General features: G+C 38.8%; 4 protein-coding genes and 1 long non-coding RNA gene across 10 annotated transcripts; 2 read left to right on the top strand and 3 right to left on the bottom strand.

The window, feature by feature from the left end:
- The first annotated feature begins 360 nt into the window (after nt 1–360).
- LOC140777132 (NEP1-interacting protein-like 2) lies at nt 361–5,379 on the top strand. The gene is made up of 5 exons (XM_073121043.1): nt 361–868; nt 1,071–1,249; nt 2,130–2,213; nt 4,641–4,805; nt 4,918–5,379. The coding sequence occupies exons 1-5, from the start codon at nt 643–645 to the stop codon at nt 5,038–5,040; spliced, it is 777 nt and encodes a 258-aa protein (XP_072977144.1). The 5' UTR covers nt 361–642; the 3' UTR covers nt 5,041–5,379.
- A 269-nt stretch (nt 5,380–5,648) lies between these two features.
- Nucleotides 5,649–8,710, bottom strand: LOC140777130 (ribulose-1,5 bisphosphate carboxylase/oxygenase large subunit N-methyltransferase, chloroplastic). The gene is made up of 6 exons (XM_073121040.1): nt 8,158–8,710; nt 8,030–8,058; nt 7,563–7,774; nt 6,994–7,116; nt 6,448–6,852; nt 5,649–6,075 (listed from the first exon to the last, which is right to left on the bottom strand). The coding sequence occupies exons 1-6, from the start codon at nt 8,637–8,639 to the stop codon at nt 5,860–5,862; spliced, it is 1,467 nt and encodes a 488-aa protein (XP_072977141.1). The 5' UTR covers nt 8,640–8,710; the 3' UTR covers nt 5,649–5,859.
- Nucleotides 8,711–8,980: 270 nt separating this feature from the next.
- Nucleotides 8,981–13,440, top strand: LOC140779455 (uncharacterized). Of its 4 annotated transcripts, none has more exons than XR_012107342.1 (3): nt 8,981–10,612; nt 12,742–12,796; nt 12,889–13,440. XR_012107342.1 is itself a non-coding variant. In XM_073124522.1 (2 exons), the coding sequence occupies exon 1, from the start codon at nt 9,013–9,015 to the stop codon at nt 10,414–10,416; it is 1,404 nt and encodes a 467-aa protein (XP_072980623.1). In that variant the 5' UTR covers nt 8,981–9,012; the 3' UTR covers nt 10,417; nt 12,889–13,439. The 4 variants fall into 4 exon arrangements, 1 of the variants encoding a protein (XP_072980623.1); XR_012107343.1 differs by having other exon boundaries at nt 8,981–10,417; nt 12,704–12,796; nt 12,889–13,439; XR_012107341.1 differs by having other exon boundaries at nt 8,982–10,417; nt 12,889–13,439.
- A 664-nt stretch (nt 13,441–14,104) lies between these two features.
- Nucleotides 14,105–16,078, bottom strand: LOC140778694 (transcription factor MYB106-like). The gene is made up of 3 exons (XM_073123521.1): nt 15,767–16,078; nt 15,525–15,654; nt 14,105–15,095 (listed from the first exon to the last, which is right to left on the bottom strand). Exons 1-3 carry the CDS (start codon nt 15,897–15,899, stop codon nt 14,345–14,347), a joined length of 1,014 nt encoding a protein of 337 aa, XP_072979622.1. The 5' UTR covers nt 15,900–16,078; the 3' UTR covers nt 14,105–14,344.
- A 1,871-nt stretch (nt 16,079–17,949) lies between these two features.
- On the bottom strand, nt 17,950–22,727 carry LOC140779277 (uncharacterized). 3 transcript variants are annotated; one of them, XR_012107307.1, is made up of 5 exons: nt 22,594–22,719; nt 19,795–19,988; nt 18,878–18,980; nt 18,411–18,748; nt 17,950–18,247 (listed from the first exon to the last, which is right to left on the bottom strand). It is a non-coding gene; the product is annotated as an uncharacterized lncRNA (long non-coding RNA). The 3 variants fall into 3 exon arrangements; XR_012107306.1 differs by lacking the exon at nt 18,878–18,980; XR_012107308.1 differs by lacking the exons at nt 18,878–18,980; nt 19,795–19,988 and having other exon boundaries at nt 22,594–22,727.
- Between the last annotated feature and the right edge of the window lie 234 nt (nt 22,728–22,961).

The following is a 22,961-nucleotide window of genomic DNA, read 5'->3' as shown; positions in this document are numbered from 1 at the left end:
TTAGATTGAATAATTATATTTATTAACTAAATATTTAGTGAAACTTATGTATTTTTTATCAAGAGAAGATTAACTATTTATCTAGTCACATCTAACTTTCGAACTTTTGAACGCTAAAGATAAGATAAAAAGCACAACTAACAAACCTAAAAAGTCATAAAATCAACTTCAATTTTAAATGGTTAGTGACTGTATGGTTTGGTTAAATAAGTCGACACGATTAATAATTCGGCGATGCAGTTAGCTAGAGAGTAAGCTTGATAATTTTACTATTCTGGCTAAATCTCGGTGAAACTTAAATTGTTGTCAATATCTAATATTGGTTGGCTATTTATACGAGCCATCCGACTCTCCAATGATAACCAAAATAGAAGAAGAAAAAAGACAACACAAACTAACAAAAGCAACCGTCTCCGCCTTCCTCTCTACCAGGAGGCCCCTCTCTCCCGCGTCAAACCTCAACTGAGACTCTTCTCTCTCTCTCTCTCCCCCCCTAATTCTTCATCTCTTTCTCCGATTCGTTTAAGCATGGTGGCGGTGTGTCGCCTCGCCGGTCTAATAGGTCTCTGGTTTGCGTCGTTACAAGAAATCTAGGTCAAGAAAGGGGTCGGGCCATCGGTACCATCTGGGTTAGGGCTTTGGATGGAGGTGGTGGTGGGAGGTAACTGCATCTGTAGTGGCTCCCTCGAGGATGGTCGCCGTGTCTGCGCCGCCTGTGGAAGGCCACGCGCGACGGCGCCGCTGCCGGCGGTGGCGGCCGGGAGTGGTGATGAGGGAAGCAGCTCGGCGGAAAGGGGTGTGGCGGTCTACATCCCGAGGTTGATTGCTGGGGCGCTCTCCGGTGCACTCACTGGCCTTTTTGCCTTAGGTGCTCCTTCTCTTCCCTAAGTTCCGACTCTCCCTCTCTTTACGTCTAGCTGCTTGCTTTCTTTTCCTGTTAGCTTAAAGATGCGATCTTTGCTTTTGGCGAGTTTCCGACAAAGTCTTGATACTAATGTTGTTTGGAGAGTCGGGAGGGAAAATTTTCTGCTTATTTGCAGGAGAAACTAAATATTATTCCTTTGGTGTAGCTGGAGCTTTCACTGGAGCAGTCACTGGTGCAATAGCAGGTCGAGCCTCTGACAGTGGCATCCTTCGTGGAGCTGGCTTAGGAGCAGTTGCTGGAGCCGTCCTTTCTATTGAAGTGCTGGAAGCTTCTCGTTCTTATTGGTGCTCAGAGCGATTTGGCACCAGGAATACATCATCTATGGTTCGTAAGCTCTGATTTATGCCAAAAAGAAAAGAAGTTGTTCCTTTCATTTGTTGTAGTTGCTATAATATCTACTCTCCAGTTTCTCCTCAAGATTATAAGTGTTGATTCTCAGGTAACTTGTAATAAGTTACCGAGGGATAGTTCCTGTCTGCCTGACACATTGCCAATCTCTTACGAATTTGTATTCAGATTGGAAAAAGTTAGTAGTCTCTCGTATCATGTACTTTCTACTTTGAAGTGCAAAGGCTTGTGATATAGTAAACTTTTTATCTGATAAAATGCAAGATGCTTTTGGTTTTACTTCTTTTCTTATGGCATCATTAAGCACTAATGTCATCCTGCTATCTCAAGCTCATTTTGGAGGATTTGAACCTTTGACAATTGCAAGGTAAAGAGCTAAATTCTAGAAGAATTTAAAGTTCTTAAATAACTATATAATGTTTTGTAAAAATTCTTTTTCATGGCTGCTGTATGAGTATGTACTTTGTATTATGACTGTTGCCATTCCTTGTCAGACTATTTGGATACATATATTAATGTGCTTATTGCTTTATCTCAGTCCGCCTGATACCAGATTCGCTCCTTTGAACCATTAGCTCTTGTTTTTAAAATAAATGAGCACATTAATATTGTATTCGTTCATATATGATAGTATCATCTATCTTGTATATGCCCCCAAGCAATTGGGACCACAGATATGGTTCCCTCACCTTCATTCATTTTTTCTAATCTTGATGCATGTCTGTCAATTGAAGGGCCTTAATAATATCTGCATTTTCTGTGCTAAAATATTTCCTCCTCTGTAATTTGTAACAAATCAAGTAAAATTTTCTTACATTTGCGATTATGATATGTCACACTTTCTTTTGATTTTCAGGCTGATTTTATAGAGGAGCTCCTTCATGGTCGGTTTGTACAAGAACAGCTTACACCTGCTGTGTTCACAGCTTACCGCTGGCAGGTTAGTTTGTAAACCTTATTGTCCTGCTAGCATAACTAAGTAATCAGCCTTATGTTCGGCAGAAAATGTAAGGGAATTTTCTGTTCTTGCTAGATTAAAGAAAATAAAATAAAATAGTGTGCTGCACATTTTTGCAGTGTGTAACTTTCTATTCAGGGCCAAAACTTTGAGCTCTTCATAGGAAAATCCATCTTGTTAACTGGTTTGGTGTACCCTGCACGTTGCTTCCTCATTCTCCTTAAATCCTAAGATTCTGGACAGATCATATGGACTTTGTTTCTGTTGATTTTGATTGACTATGTTTGGAGATGATAAATCTAGCTGACAACGACATTTTCTTCTGAGAACCTGGTTTTTAAACATTCAGTTCTTATTTTAATTTGCGCAAGATGCACCATACCATGTTGACTTGTAAGCATGTCTAACCTCACCTGAGTGGGAGCAGACAAATTAGAATTCTGCTCATCTTAGTGATTTTGAGTGTATCAAGAGTGATTCTAAGATTCATCTCAAGGTTGCTATATGAACCATGTGGTGCCTTCTGGAAACTTTGCAGTAAGGAAAAACAACAAATTGTTCTTAAGAATTCTTTCATGATACAGTCAATCAAGGGTGTTACTTGTTATTTAGATGTATTAGTATATTTATGTGATGCTGTTTGCATAGGTTGTTTTTTAGTAGCCTATTGAAAGAGTGCTGTTAGTAAAGATCTGCATAACAGTTGCTGCTTTTGTCGAAATAGACAACTTGCTGTATGTTATAATAGATTTATAGCTCACACAAATGTGCAATTAATTTCTTATAATATGTGGAAGACAGGTAACGAAGCTAAAATTTCCTCCAAAGCTAGTTTTATAAGCTGGGACAGTAGACGCACTATCTTGGCTCATTACTTCCCAAGTACTATATGAATCTTGGTGCAGATATTAACAAACTTGTATACCTAAGTATCAAAGTTTACCAATATGCCTCATGAACACTCTGTTAGTGCACACATTCAGTAGGATTTGACTGACTTGGAAATATGCAAATCTTACTGGGACTATGAATCAACATTCAAGAGTTTTGGCAATATTTGCACGAATGTAATACATTTCACAGAGATAGTGCTGATGTGATGTCTGCATCTGTCCGATTGGCATGAATTTCTTGAAATATTCAGAAGATCTAGGGGTTATATTTACATTAAGCAGAAAAAAATTAATAGAGAATAAGATATGTTGAATTGACATTTGTTATAACTAAGCTCTTACAAAGGACAACATTGATAATGAGGTTATCTATGGAAGTCCCACACTTGTGAAAGGATACCTTTACAGTTTTGGCATTTTGAAGGTTATATGTGCAGATAGTCATTCTTGAGGGTATATATCTACACAGGGACTCTATGTAATTATTAATTGATTTTCAACTCATACTTCATGTACAAAATTTGGAAATATTGTGATCTGCTTCATTTTCCTGTCCTATAGTCTTAAACTTCATTCAGTCTAACAGAACTCCTGTACTTCTGCAAATGTTCTCTGCAAGCTGTACTTTATAGTGTACCCTTGCATACACACATGTACTTTTAATAGTATAACATGAATAGGGAACAATTGCTGCATCTACCTTCATCTCCTTGTCATCTATGAGAAATATGAAACATAGGCCAGAAGTGTGCATCTTTTATTGTTGTCCAAGATAAATTTGCATCAAAGGGTGTTAAGAGCAGTTCTGCTATTCTATTTGGAAATTCTATAGATATTTACCAGGGGAGCTGATTGTGTAGTGAATATCATAAGGATGGCAGAACAAGATTACATTTATATAGGAAGGTGACTTATAGACTATGGACTAGCTTCAGCATGGCCAATCAGAGAAGTTTTTTTGAATACTTTACCACATCTAGCTATACCTACCTATCTTGAGTTCAACAAAAAGGTAGAATTTTGCTTTCCCCACATATGGCAGCTCAAAACTTAACTCCCTTGGTTTATGAGTTTTCTTCTGTTTCCATTGGATTTTCTTTTCTCAAAGAGTGGGAATTGTGGTGATTGAAGGTGGCATATTACTAGTAGTTAAATTTTAGAAAAGCAGCTTCGCACCATACAAATGCTATAAAGGAAATCAACCAATGACTATTTTTATTTACGGGAAGTGCTTAATGTTCTATTTGCAATGCAAAGAGTAAATTTTAACTCTCTACTCTGGGGATAGATGATTCTCCTTACACATATCTTTTGCTTTGACTGTTAACTGGATCAGTGTTGATTGCCTGCAGTTATAAAATAGGAGTTAATACTATTATCATGGTTCCCTTAAAGATATGAATGCTAATATAGCAGAATGACAGAAATGGGTACGTGTAGAACACCAGATGATGACGGTGATGTTTTTTTCCCTGTTGTAGTTTTTGATTAGAAGGTCTTTCTTCAATTTCTGCAGGTCAGCATCTCAGACCTAGGGCATGAAGATATCTACGACATCTTTGGAGAGGTTTCATCCAAAGGGCTATCAGGAGAATCATTGAAGAAATTACCATGCCATGTGATCACCAATGAGAAGAGGGACTGCCGTGGAGAAAACCTATGTTGCACAATCTGTCTGCAGGTATTTCTGTAGCATCTGGTAACAGCTATAAAATGTGAGAGTACAATTGTCTACTTTCACATTTCCTTCTGTATGCTTTCTTATGGGAGTCTAATAAATTGCACTCTGCTAGGATATTGTTGCCGGAGATACTGTGAGGCAATTGCCATTGTGTTCTCACACGTTTCACTTGTCGTGCGTTGACAAGTGGCTTGTTGGTCATGGATCATGCCCAGTATGTAGGCAGGATGTGTAGGCAGTTTGCTGGAAGCAACGCATTCACTATCGACACTTTCAGATTCAAGTTTGTCCTGTACAGGCATCCCAGTTGGTGCATTGATGTAAAGTAGGAACATCCTTTGTTAGAGGAACTGGCCCTCTGAGATATCATGAATTGAGCCTTTTACAGTTTGTAGTCTGTGTAACTATAAATAGAATAGGTCAACTCTCATTTATGTGTTCGTGTTTGATGTTGTAATAGATATATCACATTTTGCTACATATAGTTAACAGGTGGAATAAGTTATAACGTCTGGAATTTGGGTGCACGAAATATTTTATAATAATATTTTATGGGCCGTAAGCAGTACAAACAGTTAGAAGGCGTGGTGTTATCTTGGATTTTCCAAACCTTGCACTAGCTGATGTTTTATAGAAGGTGCCATGGATTTAATGCTTACTGTAAACTATCAATTCTCCTAAACCCGTAACACCACTTATTTGTATCGTATGTTGCCTCTAACAAGTCATAGAACGACTTGATCGTATAGTGCGTTAATGTATGAAAAGTACTCGTGTTCAGGAAATAATTTTGCAAACATAGTTTGTCTCGTGACACTTATTATATGTTCCTCTGAAAAAGAGAACATTTAGTTAGTTGGCATGATTCCACAGATGCCACGAGGGTTGACCTCCCACGAATTTAGAATTTTGATGTTATTGCGCAAACACATGAAATCTTCTGAATTTGATTAATCTATTCCTGGAAAAATTCAGGACAAACCTGGGTACAGGAAAAGTTATATGAACTTGGTGGCTTGTCGATTCTCAATCTTGAAAGGTTACAAGCATCATCCTACCGTGACTCCCAAAAGATAATATCATCTTGATCGCAAGCAAGACCCAGGTCTCTGAGCCTCCTTTCCTGGTAGTATTCCAGGCCATCCAACTCCAATTCCCTCTCCCTGAATATATCGTCAATTTGCTGGAGTACTTTCTTCTCACCTGCTCTTATGCCAACTGCAATTCTAAGTCTTGAATCCAGATTGCCTGATCTCATAAGTTCTTCATCCTGCACATTGCCAGTATCCATTAAATGGAGTTATTTTAGTGATACAAGGAAAACAAAAAGAAATTATTGTCAGAATGATATTATTGATGTTCTCAAGCAAAAAAGAAAAGAAGAATGAAAATTAAATAAGCCTTCCTGTACTTCGACTACCGTTAGTGATAAAAAAATGCTCAAGATGTATTTAATCTGCCCGGGATCAGGTTTTATTACATGTTCTGAATGTTCTATACTATGAAGAAACAAAAATCTCCAAAAGCCACGAAATAGTTTCTTGGTCAAGATTGACCCATCAGTTAGTTAGACTAGCTTAATTTTTGAACAATTCTCTGGTAATTTTGTATAACAACTTTAGAGTTTGAGATGAAAGTATACCTCTTCTACAGTTGTCTGATAGGCAGAGAGGGCAGATTTGCAGGCATCTCTAACAACACGGCATATTGTTTCCTCATTGGCAGGGCTCACAGGCAACTCAAGGTGACCCCAGATTGAATTACTGAAAATTGATTCCAGGAGGAATGCATCTGTTCCCCCAAGAGCAATCAATCGCAAATATGGGAGCACTAGGGGAGGAAGACTACTACCAAGGACAATATCGAAGTACGCGGTTTCCCCTAGACCATTTGACTCTGCAATGTTCAGCTTGTCTCCATAAAATGGATCTGATTCAGAAATCTCCAGCGTCAAGGTGTAGGCCTCCCTATCTGACCTTGATTCAATGAAGCCATAATCAAGCGCCAATTCAGCATTGCTCTTTTCGAGATCATACTGAATATAAACCTGCAAGAAGTTTCTTAATTATAACAGGTACAGCCTAGAAGTGAGTGCAGGTCCTTCTGTCACCCATTAACAATTTTATGCATATAGCTATAGGCTTTTCCATCTACTTAGAAAAAAGCGTGCATAATTTGGAGACGTCACCTGTTCACCAGACTTTACAGGGACAGGCGTCCGCAGAGAGAATACGAGCTCCCTAGCAAAGAGGCCCTTTCCTTTGATCTCCCAAGAAGTGTCTTCTGTAGTGATGCTACCGTTATGGTTAACCTGATTAAAGCACAGAAAAGGTCAATATAAAAGGCTAGCATTTTTTTTTTTCCAGAGGATAAACTCGAGTCATTGCAGAAATTACAAAATTGGGAATATTTCACTTCTGAAAGCTTTTTTATCAGCATTTAGGTAGGCAAGTAAATTTTGGAGAATTAAGTCCATTGTAATCTCCAATTCACCTCTGATGATCTACTTCAAAAGTATATCCTTTCTAATAGAACAATAGATAATCATATGCATGTAGTCAGTATATTAAAATCTGATTTCCTGTTATGTGGTGGCGTAATATAAGCTTTTCATTGCTTGGCCATCTGTTGAAAAGCATAATCTCTGCACGTTATAAAATCAACTATATGTTGATACAACATGTATAAATGCAGTCTGAGGTAATAATAATATTATTGTAGTTTTCTCCCCAATGATTAAAAAGATGCAGATCTTACAAGGTCAGCTAGTGGTACTAGAGCAAGATTATCGCCGCGCATACGTGAAAATGCCCTTGATCTGAGTACTCCAAATGCCCAGAGGAAATCAGGGAATGTTATAGTCGAAGGGAAGAGATTCTTGTTTGGAAGTATAATGCTGTCTTCAACCTTGGCAAATTCACTCTGCACGTACTCTTTGACTCCCAATGTCGTGCTTAATAGCTGTGTTCCTGCAGAATATATAATAACATTGATGTTAAACAATTTTGGAGTTGGAATAGATAAGTAATTCACTGGAAGGAGCCAACTTTTTGCATTCCTAAAAACACTCAAGTTGTTCCTTTACATATAGAATTAGCAATCCATCCAAAAAGCAACTATATTTAATATACAAAGGATAAATTAAGCTTCAACTGTATTTAATATATAAAGGAGAGCATATAAATCCTGCTTCAGATCAAATTAACTAGGAGAGTTTGGCATACCTTGTATCTCAGAGAGCTCCTCTTCTGACCTGCACTGGAAACACCAAATCAAACTTAACAATCAGTACATACCTCACAAATCGAACACCAATTTGAAAATAAGATTTAACAAAGAAACAATCGGAGACCAGAAGATAGTCGAGTCTGTTTCTTGCGGTAATATATCAAGGTATGGCCGCCACGGCGAGTCGTCCCCCCGCGCCTTCTCCCGGAGGAGAAAGAGCGCGATCGACACCCACGGCCTGAGACCGCCGCATACGCGCCCGATCTCGGAGGCGGCGACCGCGTCGGAATCGATCCATAGCTTCTTGGGGATCTCCACCACCACCTCGTTTTGGGGGAGGTTTCTTTCGGCCACTAGGCCTAAGCCCTCGGGCACTATGCTTGGCTTCACCGGCAGAGACGAGGAGTTGACCGCGCCACGGGTGCTTAACCATTGGGAGAACTCCTGGAGAGTGGATTCGGAGGGAAAGGTGGGAGTTTGGTGGGTTCGGAGAAGGGCGTGAGCGGAGATGCTTCGAGATTGCAGAGAGAGGGAGCGAGCAGGGGAGTTGGAGAAGAATGGAGAAGAAGAGGAGGGAGGAGGAGAGAAGAGACGAAGGGAAGCCATTACTTGGGTAATTGCTGTGCAGGTAGAGGAGAAGATGATAACATAGAAGACGGACGGTTCTTCGTTCCTATGGATATCGTAGCTCTAGCGGCAGCATTGTGGATATTTTCGAGGCGAATCCTTGCTGGCATCTGACGTGGCAACTAAGATGTGTTAACGGTCAACACTAAATGATAAGAGAGGTTTATAAGGATAATTAATATCGGATTAGATTCACAATATCATTATTCTCTGATACCAAATCGCTCGGATGCAAACGGAGAAAAAGAAATGGAAACAAAACATAAATAAAAATAAAAATAAAAATAAAAATGAGTGAAGTGAGTGAAAGAAAAAGAAATGATAGAGAAAAAAATTTAAAAAAGAAAACGAAATGGAAGCAAGCAATCATATCATCGGATTTTCCCCCGCCTCTCATTCCTTCGTTTTCCTCTGCATCAAAGAAATGGAAACAGCAGCAGCCATAGCATGCCGTCCTACCACCATACTCACCTCATGCATCTCAACCACTCACATCAAACGCATATCTCTACCCAAATCCTTCTTCCCTTCTCTTTCTCACTCTCAAATTCAACTCCCAAGAACTCGCAAGCAACCCAAGCTATGCCATTGCTTGCCACAAAGAGATCTCGGCAGTAACAGCTCCACGGAGGCCTCTTCAGAGTCTCGCGAATCGGTAGAACCCAAATCCCCAATACCCAACGCGCTTTCTCCTACTATTCCCTCCTCCACCCTTTCTTCTTGTTCTGCCGGCTTGGTGTTTGACGAAAGTCCTGAACCTTGTTGGGACTGCGGCAGTGTCGGCTCGCCTGTCGTCAAGCGCTACATAAGCGACGACAAGGAGCGGTGGCTCATGTGGTACGCCAGTGCTGATTCCATTGGACTGGCAGCGTCGAACAATGGTGTACATTGGGAGAGGGGGTCGGGAGCAGTTGAAAATGGCGGCGATGTAGGTCAGGTCATGCAGCCAGGTAATGACTGGTGGGTGTTCGATACTGGGAGGATTGAACCTTCTGATGTCTTGATCATGTCCAGTTCGAAGCTGAGAGCCGCGAGTGCTGTGTATTGGCTTTATTATACTGGGTACAACCCAGTGGAGGTGGAAATTCCGCGTGGCGGTAAAGTTTTCCAGTCGTTGCCGGGTCTAGCAATTAGCCAAGATGGGCGACATTGGGCAAGGATTGAAGGGGATCACCACAGCGGTGCACTTATGGATGTCGGAGCTGAGGGGGAATGGGACTCCTTGTTCATCGCAATGCCAAAAGTCATCTACCATGAAAGAGGTGATCTAAGGATGTATTATCATTCATTTGACACGAATAGCGGAAGCTATGCTATTGGGATTGCAAGGTCAAGGGATGGGATTAGGTGGGTGAAATTAGGGAAGGTTTTGTGTGGTAGAGCAGCTGGGTCATTCGATGAGGCAGGTGTGTGCAACGGGCATGTTGTGAGGGATCAAAAGGCTGGAAGATATATTATGGTGTATGAAGGTGTTTCTTCAGATGGAAAGACAAGTATTGGATTGGCAGAGTCTGTCGATGGGTTGAAGAATTGGAGGCAGTGCGGTGATAAGCCGATATTGGGGCCTTCAGTCGAAGAGGATGCATGGGATAACCAAAGGGTGGGCTCTCCATGTCTAATTCAAATGGATGGAGATGACGAATGGAGGCTCTACTATAGTGGCAATGGTAGGGGTGGGAGAACTGGGATTGGGATGGCTATTTCAGAAGGTGCAGATCTTGGTAGTTTCAAAAAGTGGAAGGGATTTCAAATATAAGGTGAGATACGTTTGTTGCATTTGGTACCAGTACTTTTCACCATATCTCATGAACTTGCAAGGAAAAAGGAATGAATCGTGCACCATCGACAAGCATTGCTAGATAGTAGATATGGTAGCATTTCATATGTGTGTGAAGTTTTGGAAGATTTACTGCTGTTCATTATGTCAATAAAAGTAACAATTAGTTGCAAAGGTATTTACTTTGTCATTTATTTAGTCCCTCAAACTACAATTTTCCATATCGTGAATAGCATTCTTGCTTATATATCTTGTGAAGATATTCACTCTTTCTCATGTTCTTTTTTAAAGGCTTATATATCTTTCTTTTACTAGATATAGAAATCCAGCACAAAATTTTCAGAGCTTAATGACCATTTGATTGGAAGTTTGGAAATATTGGAATGTTAATGTGTTTAATTTTTTGGTTGTTGATAGGACAAAGTACTTTTCAATTGCTTAATATTTAGTTGATTTGCAAAGAGTAGCCTCTTCTTCTGTGGAAAAGTGCTATTTCTCTCGGCCCAACTGACAATCTGAATTCCAAAAAACCATCTCTTAAACCTGTTGTTGATCAATGACCCATTTTGTTATGAAAGACGATAGAGTATTGCAATATTCCAAGTTAAAAATATCGACCATATTGCATAGCCTTCAAAAATAATGATGATTCATGAGACAGATATACAATTCTTCATCATAATATCATATAAAACTTCCAGAACACATAATAATTGCAGAAGTTCATGATCAGTTCTGTTGAAGGATCAGTATAGACTGTTTCACCTTGACTGTAGATGACTTGTATGGGAAATTGAATTCCAATCCTTCAGAACTTTGTAGACATATTCCTGCAAAAATAAATTGAAACTCTGAGTGCCTCAGTTAATAGTGAAGAGGATCAGCAGCAAACCTTTCTTGGAGTTATTGGGAGCTGAGTTCAAGAGTTTGTTGATCCTAAACACAGCTGCATCAAACAAAGACCATGCAATGTAGACAGGCAATTAATATTAATTATCCCATTGTGATTCTCAAATTTATTGTTCAAGCAGATTAGATGGATGAAGATGTAAGAATCCAAATGCTTTGCACAAATCAACAGAGGTGTCAAAAGGCTACACTGAACTGCCTCCGTGGTCTGACTGGAACCAGACCGCTGTCAACTAACTGGCTAAACAGTGAAGTTTGAATTGATCCAAGACCAAGAGTGGGCTGGGGTTTTGGTTCTGGATAGATATGCATCTTGGTTGGGCCTCAAACAGCAAATAAATAGTCTTGCTTTCAACCAAGCTCGGTCCTAGACTCCTAGTATGGCCTGGCTAAGGTTTGGTGAGCCTGTTGACAAGTTGAAAAATTAGAAGTAAAATAATTCTTGATGGTCTGACTAGGAAAATGACAATTAAAGCTTCAAGAAAGAGAGCCAGTAGATTTGAATAACTATAAGGGAAGGTCATTCGCTTGATACAAATTACATGATTAGTTCATTGTAGTTATCATATGGTTAACTTCATGATGTTAGGATATATTGAAGCTGGCATTCGTATTTTCCTTAGCATTTCTTTATGATCAATCACATCATGGAAGCATGTTTATTGCTTGATCAATGTTTCATTCTAGCAGAGTCTCCTCTCATCCATTCACCTGGTTTTAAATTTGTTGATATCTGTAATAGCCTTGCAAAACTCCCATTTTGCAAACAAACCACACATTTATATTTTGGCTTCATAATTTCTAACACCTCTCTAGCATAGACTTGCTATTGATCAAATCTCTTACTCTTCAGAGACATCTTCAGTTCAAGAGTTTCACCCAATTTTTTCATGCATATCCATTTTTAGTACTTCTAGCATACAATATGTAGTAAATTGCCTTCGACTTTAGCGTGGCATTGGTTATTTGTTACTTTTGAGATATTATATTTTTCTGTAACCCACAATTTGGAAGAAAAAGAGGTATTTATATTTTAAGAATTTGTCTGGATATGCAAGGTCCTCTGTCGTGCATTTAGCATGTGCAACATGTTTATGCATTCTCACCATGAAGTACTGCTAAATCGCATCACATACTTGTAGGACCGCATGTTACGTGCTATTTTGAATAACACTATACATCCAGATCCATACAATAACGAGATGCTTGTACTTACTAGTTGGTGATGCTTTAGAAGTAAATAATTAGTGTGACTTATACTATTTTCTGCATTGCCACCTTGCAATTTACTTTTGCTAAGCATGTCAGATTTTTGTCATCTTCTGCCTATTTATTCTTTATAGTCCATTTTGAATAGATTACTTGCATATACTGGCTGAGTTTATTTGCTGGCAGCTATCCTTGAAATGCAAGATATGGAGTTAAAGATTGGTGTGATTTTATTCTCTAGGTAAAATAGCTTAAGCTTTCGATTTATGATCTCATTACTTCTACTACTAGATTCACATGATGCAGTTTCATCACCCTTTTGGTCTTATTTAGGGAACTGACTCCAGTATGTGGAGAAAAGTTCTTCAACTGGCTTACACAGTTAAGGTTTTAAGAAGCCATGGGCAGAATAAAGAAGCAGCACAGCACAGGTCTCACACAAAGTGATAAGAACTCTTAACGGTTTTAATGGGGTCAAGAGCATGTACTCCTTCAATTCACTGCCAGAGATGTGGGTAATCTTTTGCTTGCTTAGTTCATCCATTTGTCCTGACTGGAAGAGGTCAAAGAGATTTCTTTAAAATAAGAAAATTTTCTTTTCTCCTGGACTTGGACACTGAGAGATCCAGTGTAATATATCAGAAGCCACTGTAATTTTACATTGTGTCCATGGTAAAAGGTTGAATTTTTAAAGAAACACTATAGCTTTTTGAATGCTGTAGAGGATCCAAATTCAGCTTTTATACCATAGAAGGCATGTGCAATAGCCATATGAAATTTATTAGAGTGGGGACGATGGGGTATCAACGGAAATGGCTTCATTATGACGGTCATTTGTGCTATTTTCAAGTGGGGGCATTGGCTATTTATACAGGCACTGTTCAAATAAGTCTTCATGACAATGATTTATACAATAAACAGAAATGTATACACTATCTTATCTTCGAGAAGATTGAATGCTATTAGCAAATCTGCTATTTACCTTTCTCATGTCATTGCTTAATACACCTGCATTGCCTGCACAAAAATGCATGAGAAAAAAGGTGGAAAATATTTCGTGCATGATCATGTTACCTTGTCATAAGAAATTTTATCAGATACTTTGGGAATATTATTCGATGTACCACCCCAACCTAGATGAGCTATATCTTAACAAGTTTCCTTGCGTGCTCTTCCTCGCCATGAAAGAAATAAAGAAGCTCCATGGACAAAATACCGGTAGCATTATTAAGCATTGCTCAATCTTTTCTTTGTTGTTTCTCTGATAAGGACATTTCCAGTTCCACTGATTTGAACTCTTAGGAAATATTGTATTGTTGGGCCTAATAATTGTTTAGTTAATGTTTTCCCAGTAGTTATTCTTTTCTTATTAATCCTTCTCAATCAGAATAAAATATTAAATTTATCATAAAACAGAATCAGATGTAGACTGGGTAATCATACTAAGTTGGGTTCAAAATACATTTGGAGATACACGACGAAGTGAGAATTTAATATTGTCTCATTAAATATCGAGAAACTCTTAGCCAACATTAGTTGATTAATTCTTATAATTTGATAAACCTATACAAATGCTGAACTAACAACTATAAAATGAAACAAACTATAAGCGATGATGATAAAAGAACTCGATTAACGTGATGTAAACAATTTGGATGCATGCATTATTCTCGTTCTTATTACACAAATATAATATTACTCCATTCAACAAACTTAAGCCTCTCTAACTTTGATTCGCACAACCCCCTTCTAACAATACGGAGTTGACTCGGTGATCCAATGGCTAACTTTAGAAAACCGGCGGCGAATCGGAACGCGGCGACGAATCCACCAAGTTAAGGATACTACTCCAGTAGTTCTTATTCTCTTCTTCCTCACCTTCACCTTCCTCAATGCAGCTCCCGCCTTGCGCATTCTTGGAGTTATCCGACGAATTCTGGTAATTCTCAGAGTTATCCAGCATCGTGCCGATAGACCCTCCAATGCTGCACGATTCTTGAAGCCACGAAGCGTCCAATATCTGCAAGCTGGCAAAGTTATCCACCTCCTTCTTGGTATCAAAAATGCGAGCTTGCTGCTTTTCAAAGCATTTCCACTCCATGTCTTCTCCTTCCAAGTCCTCGTTTCTATCCAGCAGCCATGTGTTCGAGATTGGCATCACGCCATTCTTCTCGGAGAAGCTTAAGGTGGACGTGGGAGAATCGAGGTTGATACGTCTAGCATTGGCGATTGGTTTCGACGGCCAGATCCCATTCAAGTGGAATGCAGCACTGGAGGTGGAGGTGGAGGTCGAGGTGGAGGCTGAGAAGGCCCGGAGCTTGGACTCGGCTTCGAGCCGCGCGCTCTCCCACTGAGCCATGTGGCTGAGGTTGGCGGCGCTCTTCGAGTCGCCTTCGGGGGAGGTGAGGGTGTCACTCTTGGGCTTGTGGGTCACTGGATCAATGCCCATCTTGGCTAGTCTCTTCTTTAGATGAGTGTTCCAGTAGTTCTTGATCTCGTTGTCTGTTCTCTTGGGTAGATGCGTGGCTATAGCTGACCACCTGAAGCCAGAAATTAAATCGTTTCTAAGGGCCGGATCACAATGCTTATGTTCTAACTACGAGGCACTCGAAGGGATCGAATAATTAATCAAGTCAAGACAACATAGATACGGTAACATTTATTCCGGATATGAAGACGCCTCAAGCTATAGAGCAATCGCAGTACATTAGTCTTGAAGGTAACGTAGCAGTGCAATTGAGCTACAGTAACTGAGCAGTAACATGGAAGAGAAATGATTAAAAAAAGAGAAGGAAATGCATCTTTTCTTGAGATTGATGAGATGGATTGGTGCAGTGCTTGCATAATTAATTAATATCGCCTAAACTTCCAAATCCACTACTGTAACTGATGCAGAATTCTCAGCAGCCACAAAGAGATCTTGAATGTGACATGATGCGAGTGCTAGCTTGAAATGCGACTAAACTGACCTGTTTCCAAGGAGTGCGTGGAGTTGTATGATGGTCTGCTCTTCTTGCAGGCTAAAGTTGCCCCTCTTGATATCAGGCCTCAGATAGTTCGTCCACCTCAGCCTGCAGCTCTTTCCACACCTTTGCAGACCTGCATAATTTCACACACATATCACTGCTACCCACCACCGACGGTCATCGTAATTAACCACAACAAAAGAAATATAAAATTTGCCGGCGCAGCAGAAGTTGATCAGGCTCACCGGCTCGTGCCGGCAATGCTCGCCAGCTGCCGTGGCCGTGCTCTTCGATGTACGCGAGGAGCTTCTGGTCCTCCTCCGGCGTCCATGGGCCTTTCTTGAGGCCCACCTTCTCGCAGCACGGCGACCGTCCCATGTCAAATGACGCAAAGTTCCAAGAACCCTGAAAAGAAAGTCTATCTTCGGAGACGGCGACAAGCAAGTTAAAACGAAGCCGCTGCTTGCCTAACTAAGAGGTTGGTCGTATGTTCTTCTCTAAATTGGCACGCAGAGAGAAGATGGAGGAAAAGGATAAAAGATAGACAAAGAAGAAAAGTCAGCATCGTAGATGGACATGCATATGCTTATATCTCTCAAGGGATGCCTTGCCATGACCTAAATAGCCCTGAGATGGTTACACTGTTAATTATTACAGTCCAGAACTAGTAGTTACACAGAGCCAAGGGTGGAATGGGCAATGACCTGATTCATGATTAAGAATGCACAGTAATGGCCAGCATTATGTATTAGGACCCACATCCATGAATGGTCCACATGTATTGATGGGATGGGCTGTGTGCCATGCCTATGTGTCACTGCCCTATTCCGTTCTGCTAACCATATGCCTTTCAAAGCAATCCACCGAGATGCACACTCCTCACCGTCTGATTTAAGAAGACAGAGGTTCTCCATGGAGTAAGTGCAGAGTAGTAAGTAACTCTAGTTGTTTTGCCCTTGTGAACTGGGAAAAGTTTGTGATTCCGTTTCCAGAATTAACCAGTTATAAATTAGAGTACCGTGGGATTTGCTCTGCAGGGATGGGGATATGGCTCCACCAGCCAACTACTCGAAGTGACCCCAGTACTATTTCACGGCAACCTTATTTGCCAGAGTTTTGGACTAAACTTTGATCTTATTTATCTATTTATTTATTTTTATCAAAATAGCTTACACTTTATACTTAATACCAAAAGGAATATATTTCACTGTAGCACTAAATAAAATGCTAATTTATTAAATATTTTACTTAGCCCAAAATTAAACGCTGATTTAATCAGTGTTTTTATTGAAAGAAAAAACGTTAAACATTTCAGTGTTTTACTGAAAAAATATCTATATAAAAAACGCTAAAAAATTAAGTGGTTTATTGTTAAAAATACTAAACAAAAAAGATAAAAGGAAAAGTTTATAATATAGTAATTTTGTGTTCGATTATTCATTTTAGTCGTAAAATATATTATTACGAAGATATAGAAGAGTATATACGTTAAACTAACACAGGTTCTTCAAAATTAATTACACTCAAAATTGAAAAAAAAAAACTAACCGTAACTCCTCCAATTTTATTTTGGATTTTTTTTATTGATTAATAAAATGCTCAACTCTTTGGTGTTTCCTATAAAATAAAATTTTTAGCAATATTATTTAATAGTAAAACATTGAACTTATCTAACATTTAACACAGAGCAACAGTGCCACGGACCTATTTTGGATAAATAAAGTACAAAAGAGGGGTAGCTTGGTCCAAAAACTCTTATTTGGCGAGCCATTGTCCTATTCACTTAATGCGATGAATGAGACGACCTATTTACGTGAATATTAGTAATATGTTTTTCCAGCAAAACCAGGCAACCAATGAAAGGCCGCCAAGTACATTAATTATGTGAAGAAGACCCTAATAAATGAGACAGACCTCTCTCTCCCACTTTTTACAAAGTGCTGCAAGAGCACACGTGCATCCACGCTATTGGATAGAAGAAATTGTGGAACTACCACTTTACACTGCAAGGTTGGTGGATTGGCATGGTATTTTATGCCATTAAATTTCGTGTTGGATGGTGTGGACTGGCCGAGGACCACCGTCCACCATCGATTAAATACCTACGTCAATCTCGAATACAAGACTAGTCTTTCTTTTCTTTTAAAAGTCGCAATGCTTTCTCCCTTTCTCCCCCATATATGTTTGCCGAGCAACAAATGCCGATCATACCCTTCATTAATCTTAAAAAGCTTAACCAATAGATAGCTCGAATAGTACGTACGTGTGCATGTATGTATATATATATATGTGTGTGTGTGTGTGTGTACGTATGCAATGGAAATTAAGATGCATCTTATCCAAGTCTATTGAGTGTCTCGGAAGAAGAGATACGTATGTGTGCATGTATGTATATATATATATATATGTGTGTACGTATACAATGGAAATTAAGATGCATCATATCCAAGTCTATTGAGTGTCTCAGAAGAAGAGATATGGCCGTTTGGTCTCTCTGCTCTGCTGAGAGATAGCAGAGAAAAAGAACTCCACATGGGTATAGATCTCCAGTTTAATGCAGATCAGTCTTGATTAATTCCCCTGGCACAAAGCACGTGTTTCTATTCGCCAGTAGATTCAAATTGCCAGCAAGTTGAAAAGAGACCCACAAATTTTGGAGCTAGCCAATGTCTCTTTGGATTTGAATCCATGAGCTGGAATTTCCATTACTCTCTGTGCTCCAGTAACTGCAATATACATTATACATTGAGGACGAATGAATCAAGATGGTAATGTCATGCGAGATAGTTGGCATACAAGCATCCAGCACTTGTAAGAGGATTCAAACAAGCAGGATGGAAATACATTCGATTCAAGTCGAATAAAGATACAACGATAGAAGTAAATTACCAGCATATAGCAAAATCCCTTTCCTGAGAATTGTTAGAGGTAATCAATACTTAAATGCCACACTGAGAGCTTTATAACTGAAATTTGATGGTCTCCTTTCTGAGCGCTATGGAATGGATTTACTTGGTATTGTAACCTTTATCAGGTCTAGTATTCAGAATATATGGGAACTGTACTGGAATTTGATATATCTAGAGAAAATAATGCTCTGATGTTTGATGCTGTGATTCCAGCAATTGCTGTGAGCTAGGTTCATAAATTCCATCAGTTTTCCCCTTCTTTTGTTTGTTATAGATTACCAATATATACAGTAGCACCTACCAAAAGAAGAGGTGTACCTGCAAGGAAAAATCGAGTGTAAGGTACCAAGGTCTCATACTCGGAATTCAATCACATTGGTGTGTATATATATGCACAATATATATATGCAAGTCTAATATGCTTTTCTAAAGTAGTGATAGCATCACCTTGGTACAGCGCCTTGTTATTAGCTAGATTTGAGGGTTACTTTGATGTATCTATCAGAGTGATGATGAAAATAAGTGGAAGATGAAGACAAGCATTCTGATGCTGCATCAATTGAAATAATGAGATCGTCGAACTAGGATTGGTATTCAGGAATAATGTAATGCTAGTAAGAGGACAAGCATAGAAAAGGTTTGAGTACATTGATGTAATGTAGCAGTACACACGAATGCAAATGATAAAATCTGAAGTTAATGTTACGTCACTTCCTTCTGGAGATAAAATCAAAGTGCTGCCACAAATTCAACATTTATGCAGTGTCCTGAAGGGAACAAGGGGAAAACATTTGCTCCACAACATACATGATTTGCTTCTTTTACCATAGTTATAAAGAGAGTGCATTAGACAGAGAAGAAAATGTAGCTCTTGGCATATACACTAAAAGCTCTACTGACCCTACTCAAGGTTATTACATTGCATCAAGTGAATAAATTAAGTCCTTAAGCTACAAATCATGAGAATTTTCTCTAAGTTTTCAGGAACATCTTTCCTAATTCTTTCAAAACAATCCAATAGCATCAGAAAGTCTATGAAATCATCAACAAGCAAAAATTCAAATGTGGAGGCCAACATAATGATAGTGTTTGATAAAAAGAAATCAGCAGAGATGCAAATAAAATAGAAGTTAATAGATGAGCTAATACATATCAAAATAAATGATTGCCTATAATAACGAAGATAGTATATAGGATCCTGGAATTAATTCAGACTTCTGTATAAAAGTAATTTTTATTGTTTACCGGAAATTAGACCTATGAACCAGCTCATGCCAGAAGTAAAGACTAGCACTACAAGCTAAAATTGAAGTGCAGAAGATGATCTTGGGCATATGCTACAGAGGAAATTATAGGGCATTAACCTTAATAGTCTTTAATGGCATGAATGTACGCATTATTTATTGCAAGTAAGGTGGTCCTCCAACTCCTTTATGAGCCTTGTGGTACCAAAGGCTTCTATCACACCCCAAAGAAGAGGCAACCCATTTAAGGCATCTTCCCTTTATTATTCAGCTGGTCCAGGCCTGCTCATGAGTGAGTGAAGGGCTGTGTTGCACTGCCGTTAGTGACCATGAAAGAATTATGAGAAATATTCAAGTTTGCAGTTAGATGAAGATGAAAATTCTTGATAGTTGATTTAACTTTTAAGGTGCACTAACAGGGAGGTGCATTGATGAGAGATACAAATAAGAATCCATGCCTTTTATGAAAAGAATGCCCCATTGAAATTCTCCAATTTCGACTATCTAAGAGGCTAGGAGCTCTGTCAGTTATCAGCTTTCAATCATGCTATGAGTCACACTCACGATAGTTCCAAGTTCCATTTCTTGAAACTTCAGAATTGATATTGCTAGGAATTAGCAGTTCCACTGCTTCGGAGTTAGGAGTTTAATCTGCCTGGCATTTGCATTTCATTTCTTGCATCTGAACTCTTTTAGAATCACTCAGCTAGGAGTTCTGCAAAGCAAGTTTATAGTGATTAATGTACTGTGCTGGCAATCTAGAGATGCTTTGAAGGCCGTGATTGAAGTTGTTGTATTCTCACCAAGGAAAGATGAAAATACTTGGATTCAGTGGATTATTCGTATAAGAATTGATTTGACCCCTGCTTTGTCCCAAAGCATAACAGTCGAAAGCAAGAGCAGTGATGCATGAATCTTTTTCTAATTTCACTCGTTCATATTGTTTGTTATCAAGCTTGTCATGATTAATATGTGGCCATGGTATAAATGGTTGGTCCAAAAATCGTCCCCACACAGCCAGTCATGCTTCGGTATTACTATTGATTGAATCAAGCTTCAAATCCTGATATATGACTTCAAATCCAAGCAGCTATCAATATAGTGCGCTCCACCTTGCACAAGTCTAAGGAATTCAACTCTTAACATTTCAATAGTTAATTATATGTGCTCCATGAAACCCACTACAGAATTCTCTTGCAGAACCTCAGTTGCTCTAATTCTGCAATTTGCTAGTAAACTTTCTGTCAAATGTACAGCCTTCAGTCAAACGACTAGTTTGGCATACCCAAACCTTTCAAACCACTTAACCATACAAATCACATTCTGGTTCTAAGTTCCGCACAAACTGGCCAACTGAAAATAATAATTGTCATCCACTGTTTTGATGTTTAGGAGACCATTTTATGTTGGGCAGGCTCTCAAGGGGAGGAAACTCAATGTAAGGTGAAGAAACCACAAAATGTTTCTGTAAGGAGGACCAATTTGTGTGGAGTGATCTCTTCACAGTTCTAACAATGGTAGCTTTTCGGAAAGTGATGAAATTTATTTTGTAGATGCCTGTGATGATATAAAATTATAAATTATAAACTCTAGTTTTACAGTGCATTGGTTTTGTAATATGCCAAATGCCAGACATGAGTAGGAACTACTTAGCTGCCTTCTAAATTTTAGTGTTTCCATAAGGTAACAGAGTTTGGCTTGCCTTTTTCAAAAAGAAAACAAAACCAAATAGAATATCTAAAATTGATCTCCTACCTTCTAAGAGGGCGTTACTTTGGGAAAAGATATTGAGAATAATTTGTTCAAAAGATCAGAAACAAATTGAATCCAACAAAAGTAAATACAAGATCTAAAATTGGTCTCTCACCTACTACGACGGCATTACTATGGGGAAAAGGGATTGATAATAATTTGTTCAAAAGATCGAAAAGATGAAAACAAATTTAATCCAGCTCACTTGATAACCCATTTAATTATGGCTATCTTCTCATATATGCTAAAAAGAATAAGAACTGATGTGGGAAAATTTTTAGACATTATTATAAAGTACATTCCTCCTTTTTAAACTTCTTGTTTTGTGGTTCCAATAAAAAGGTTTCACTGGAATTTTACACACGGTTGTTTCCTAAGAAAATAATTTAGTTGCTTAACAACCAAATATAATAGGAATCATGACAAAGCAAATCAGAGTTCACTCCTAAAGGGTACTATTAAACACGATTTAGAATATCCTCCAACTTCAGGATTTCTATCTCAGTAGGCATACCATGTTTTGAGCTACAGTGAGCCAAACTGTATGGTTCCGGTCATACTATACCATGATTTATGTCATTGTCGTATTAAGCAGTAAGTACTTGATGCATACATATGTATACCAGGGACTGCTATAAGATGGTGATTACTTATTAGAAGTTTTCTCATCCTCTTGTTCTTCCGGGCATTAATAACTAGAATTCGCTAACCCCATCCTTCTCCTACCACTCATACACTATCAACTACCCAAAATCTTGGTAAGATAAACAAAATACGGTGGCACTTGAGACGTCCATAAAAGTGCCTAAAGAACAAATTAGTTCGTGTTCCAGCTACACCAATGCACTTCTAAATGCAAGGAATCAGACAATCCCTTAAAGTTAACTTACAAAATGGCACATTACTTACATACCTAAAGCTTAGGCACTCTATCGTGATGTTGGTCTAAAACTTTTGCTGTTGCGCTAATCTTGAAGGCTAATATCTTCACTAAATCTACTGCTAGATTGACAAGATAGACATTCTCTAACACAACCGAATGCTCTAAAATGTTCCACAAATGCACCAACGCAACGCAACAAATGGAAAGAATCCAACCAAGATTTGTACGAGAAAAGAGAATCTGGATAAGAAGAACTGGGCAAGGGATCGAAGGCGTACAATTACCATCACTGAGAACTACTCGCAGACCTCAATCGAACGGAACTCTTTAGCAGCATCAGCATGATGCCCGAGAGGTGGATTCCGGAGGATAGGGTTACTGCGGCGCGGAAGAGCGGTTGACGAGTGACGAGTTGGAGCAGCGGAACGGAAGTGTTGGCATAAATAACATTAATTAATATTTCTTAAAGAGTACTTCTAATTAGAGTTATATATTGGTGATTATTATCTTTCTACGCCCCATCTTTTAGACCTACAGATATATTTTAAAATTGTTACACTCGTTAAATAAAAGAAACAGAATAGCTTATATTTATCAGAGTAGTGTTTGATATAGGAGAGAGAAGTTGAACTTGAACTACAAGCTCACTAGT

Source organism: Typha angustifolia, chromosome 15 (genome assembly GCF_048772165.1).
Source record: "Typha angustifolia cultivar Huaian chromosome 15, ASM4877216v1, whole genome shotgun sequence".
In the NCBI taxonomy this organism is placed as follows: Eukaryota; Viridiplantae; Streptophyta; class Magnoliopsida; order Poales; family Typhaceae; genus Typha; species Typha angustifolia.
Note: the sequence above shows the minus strand (reverse complement) of the source record. Positions and strands in the feature narration are given on the sequence as shown.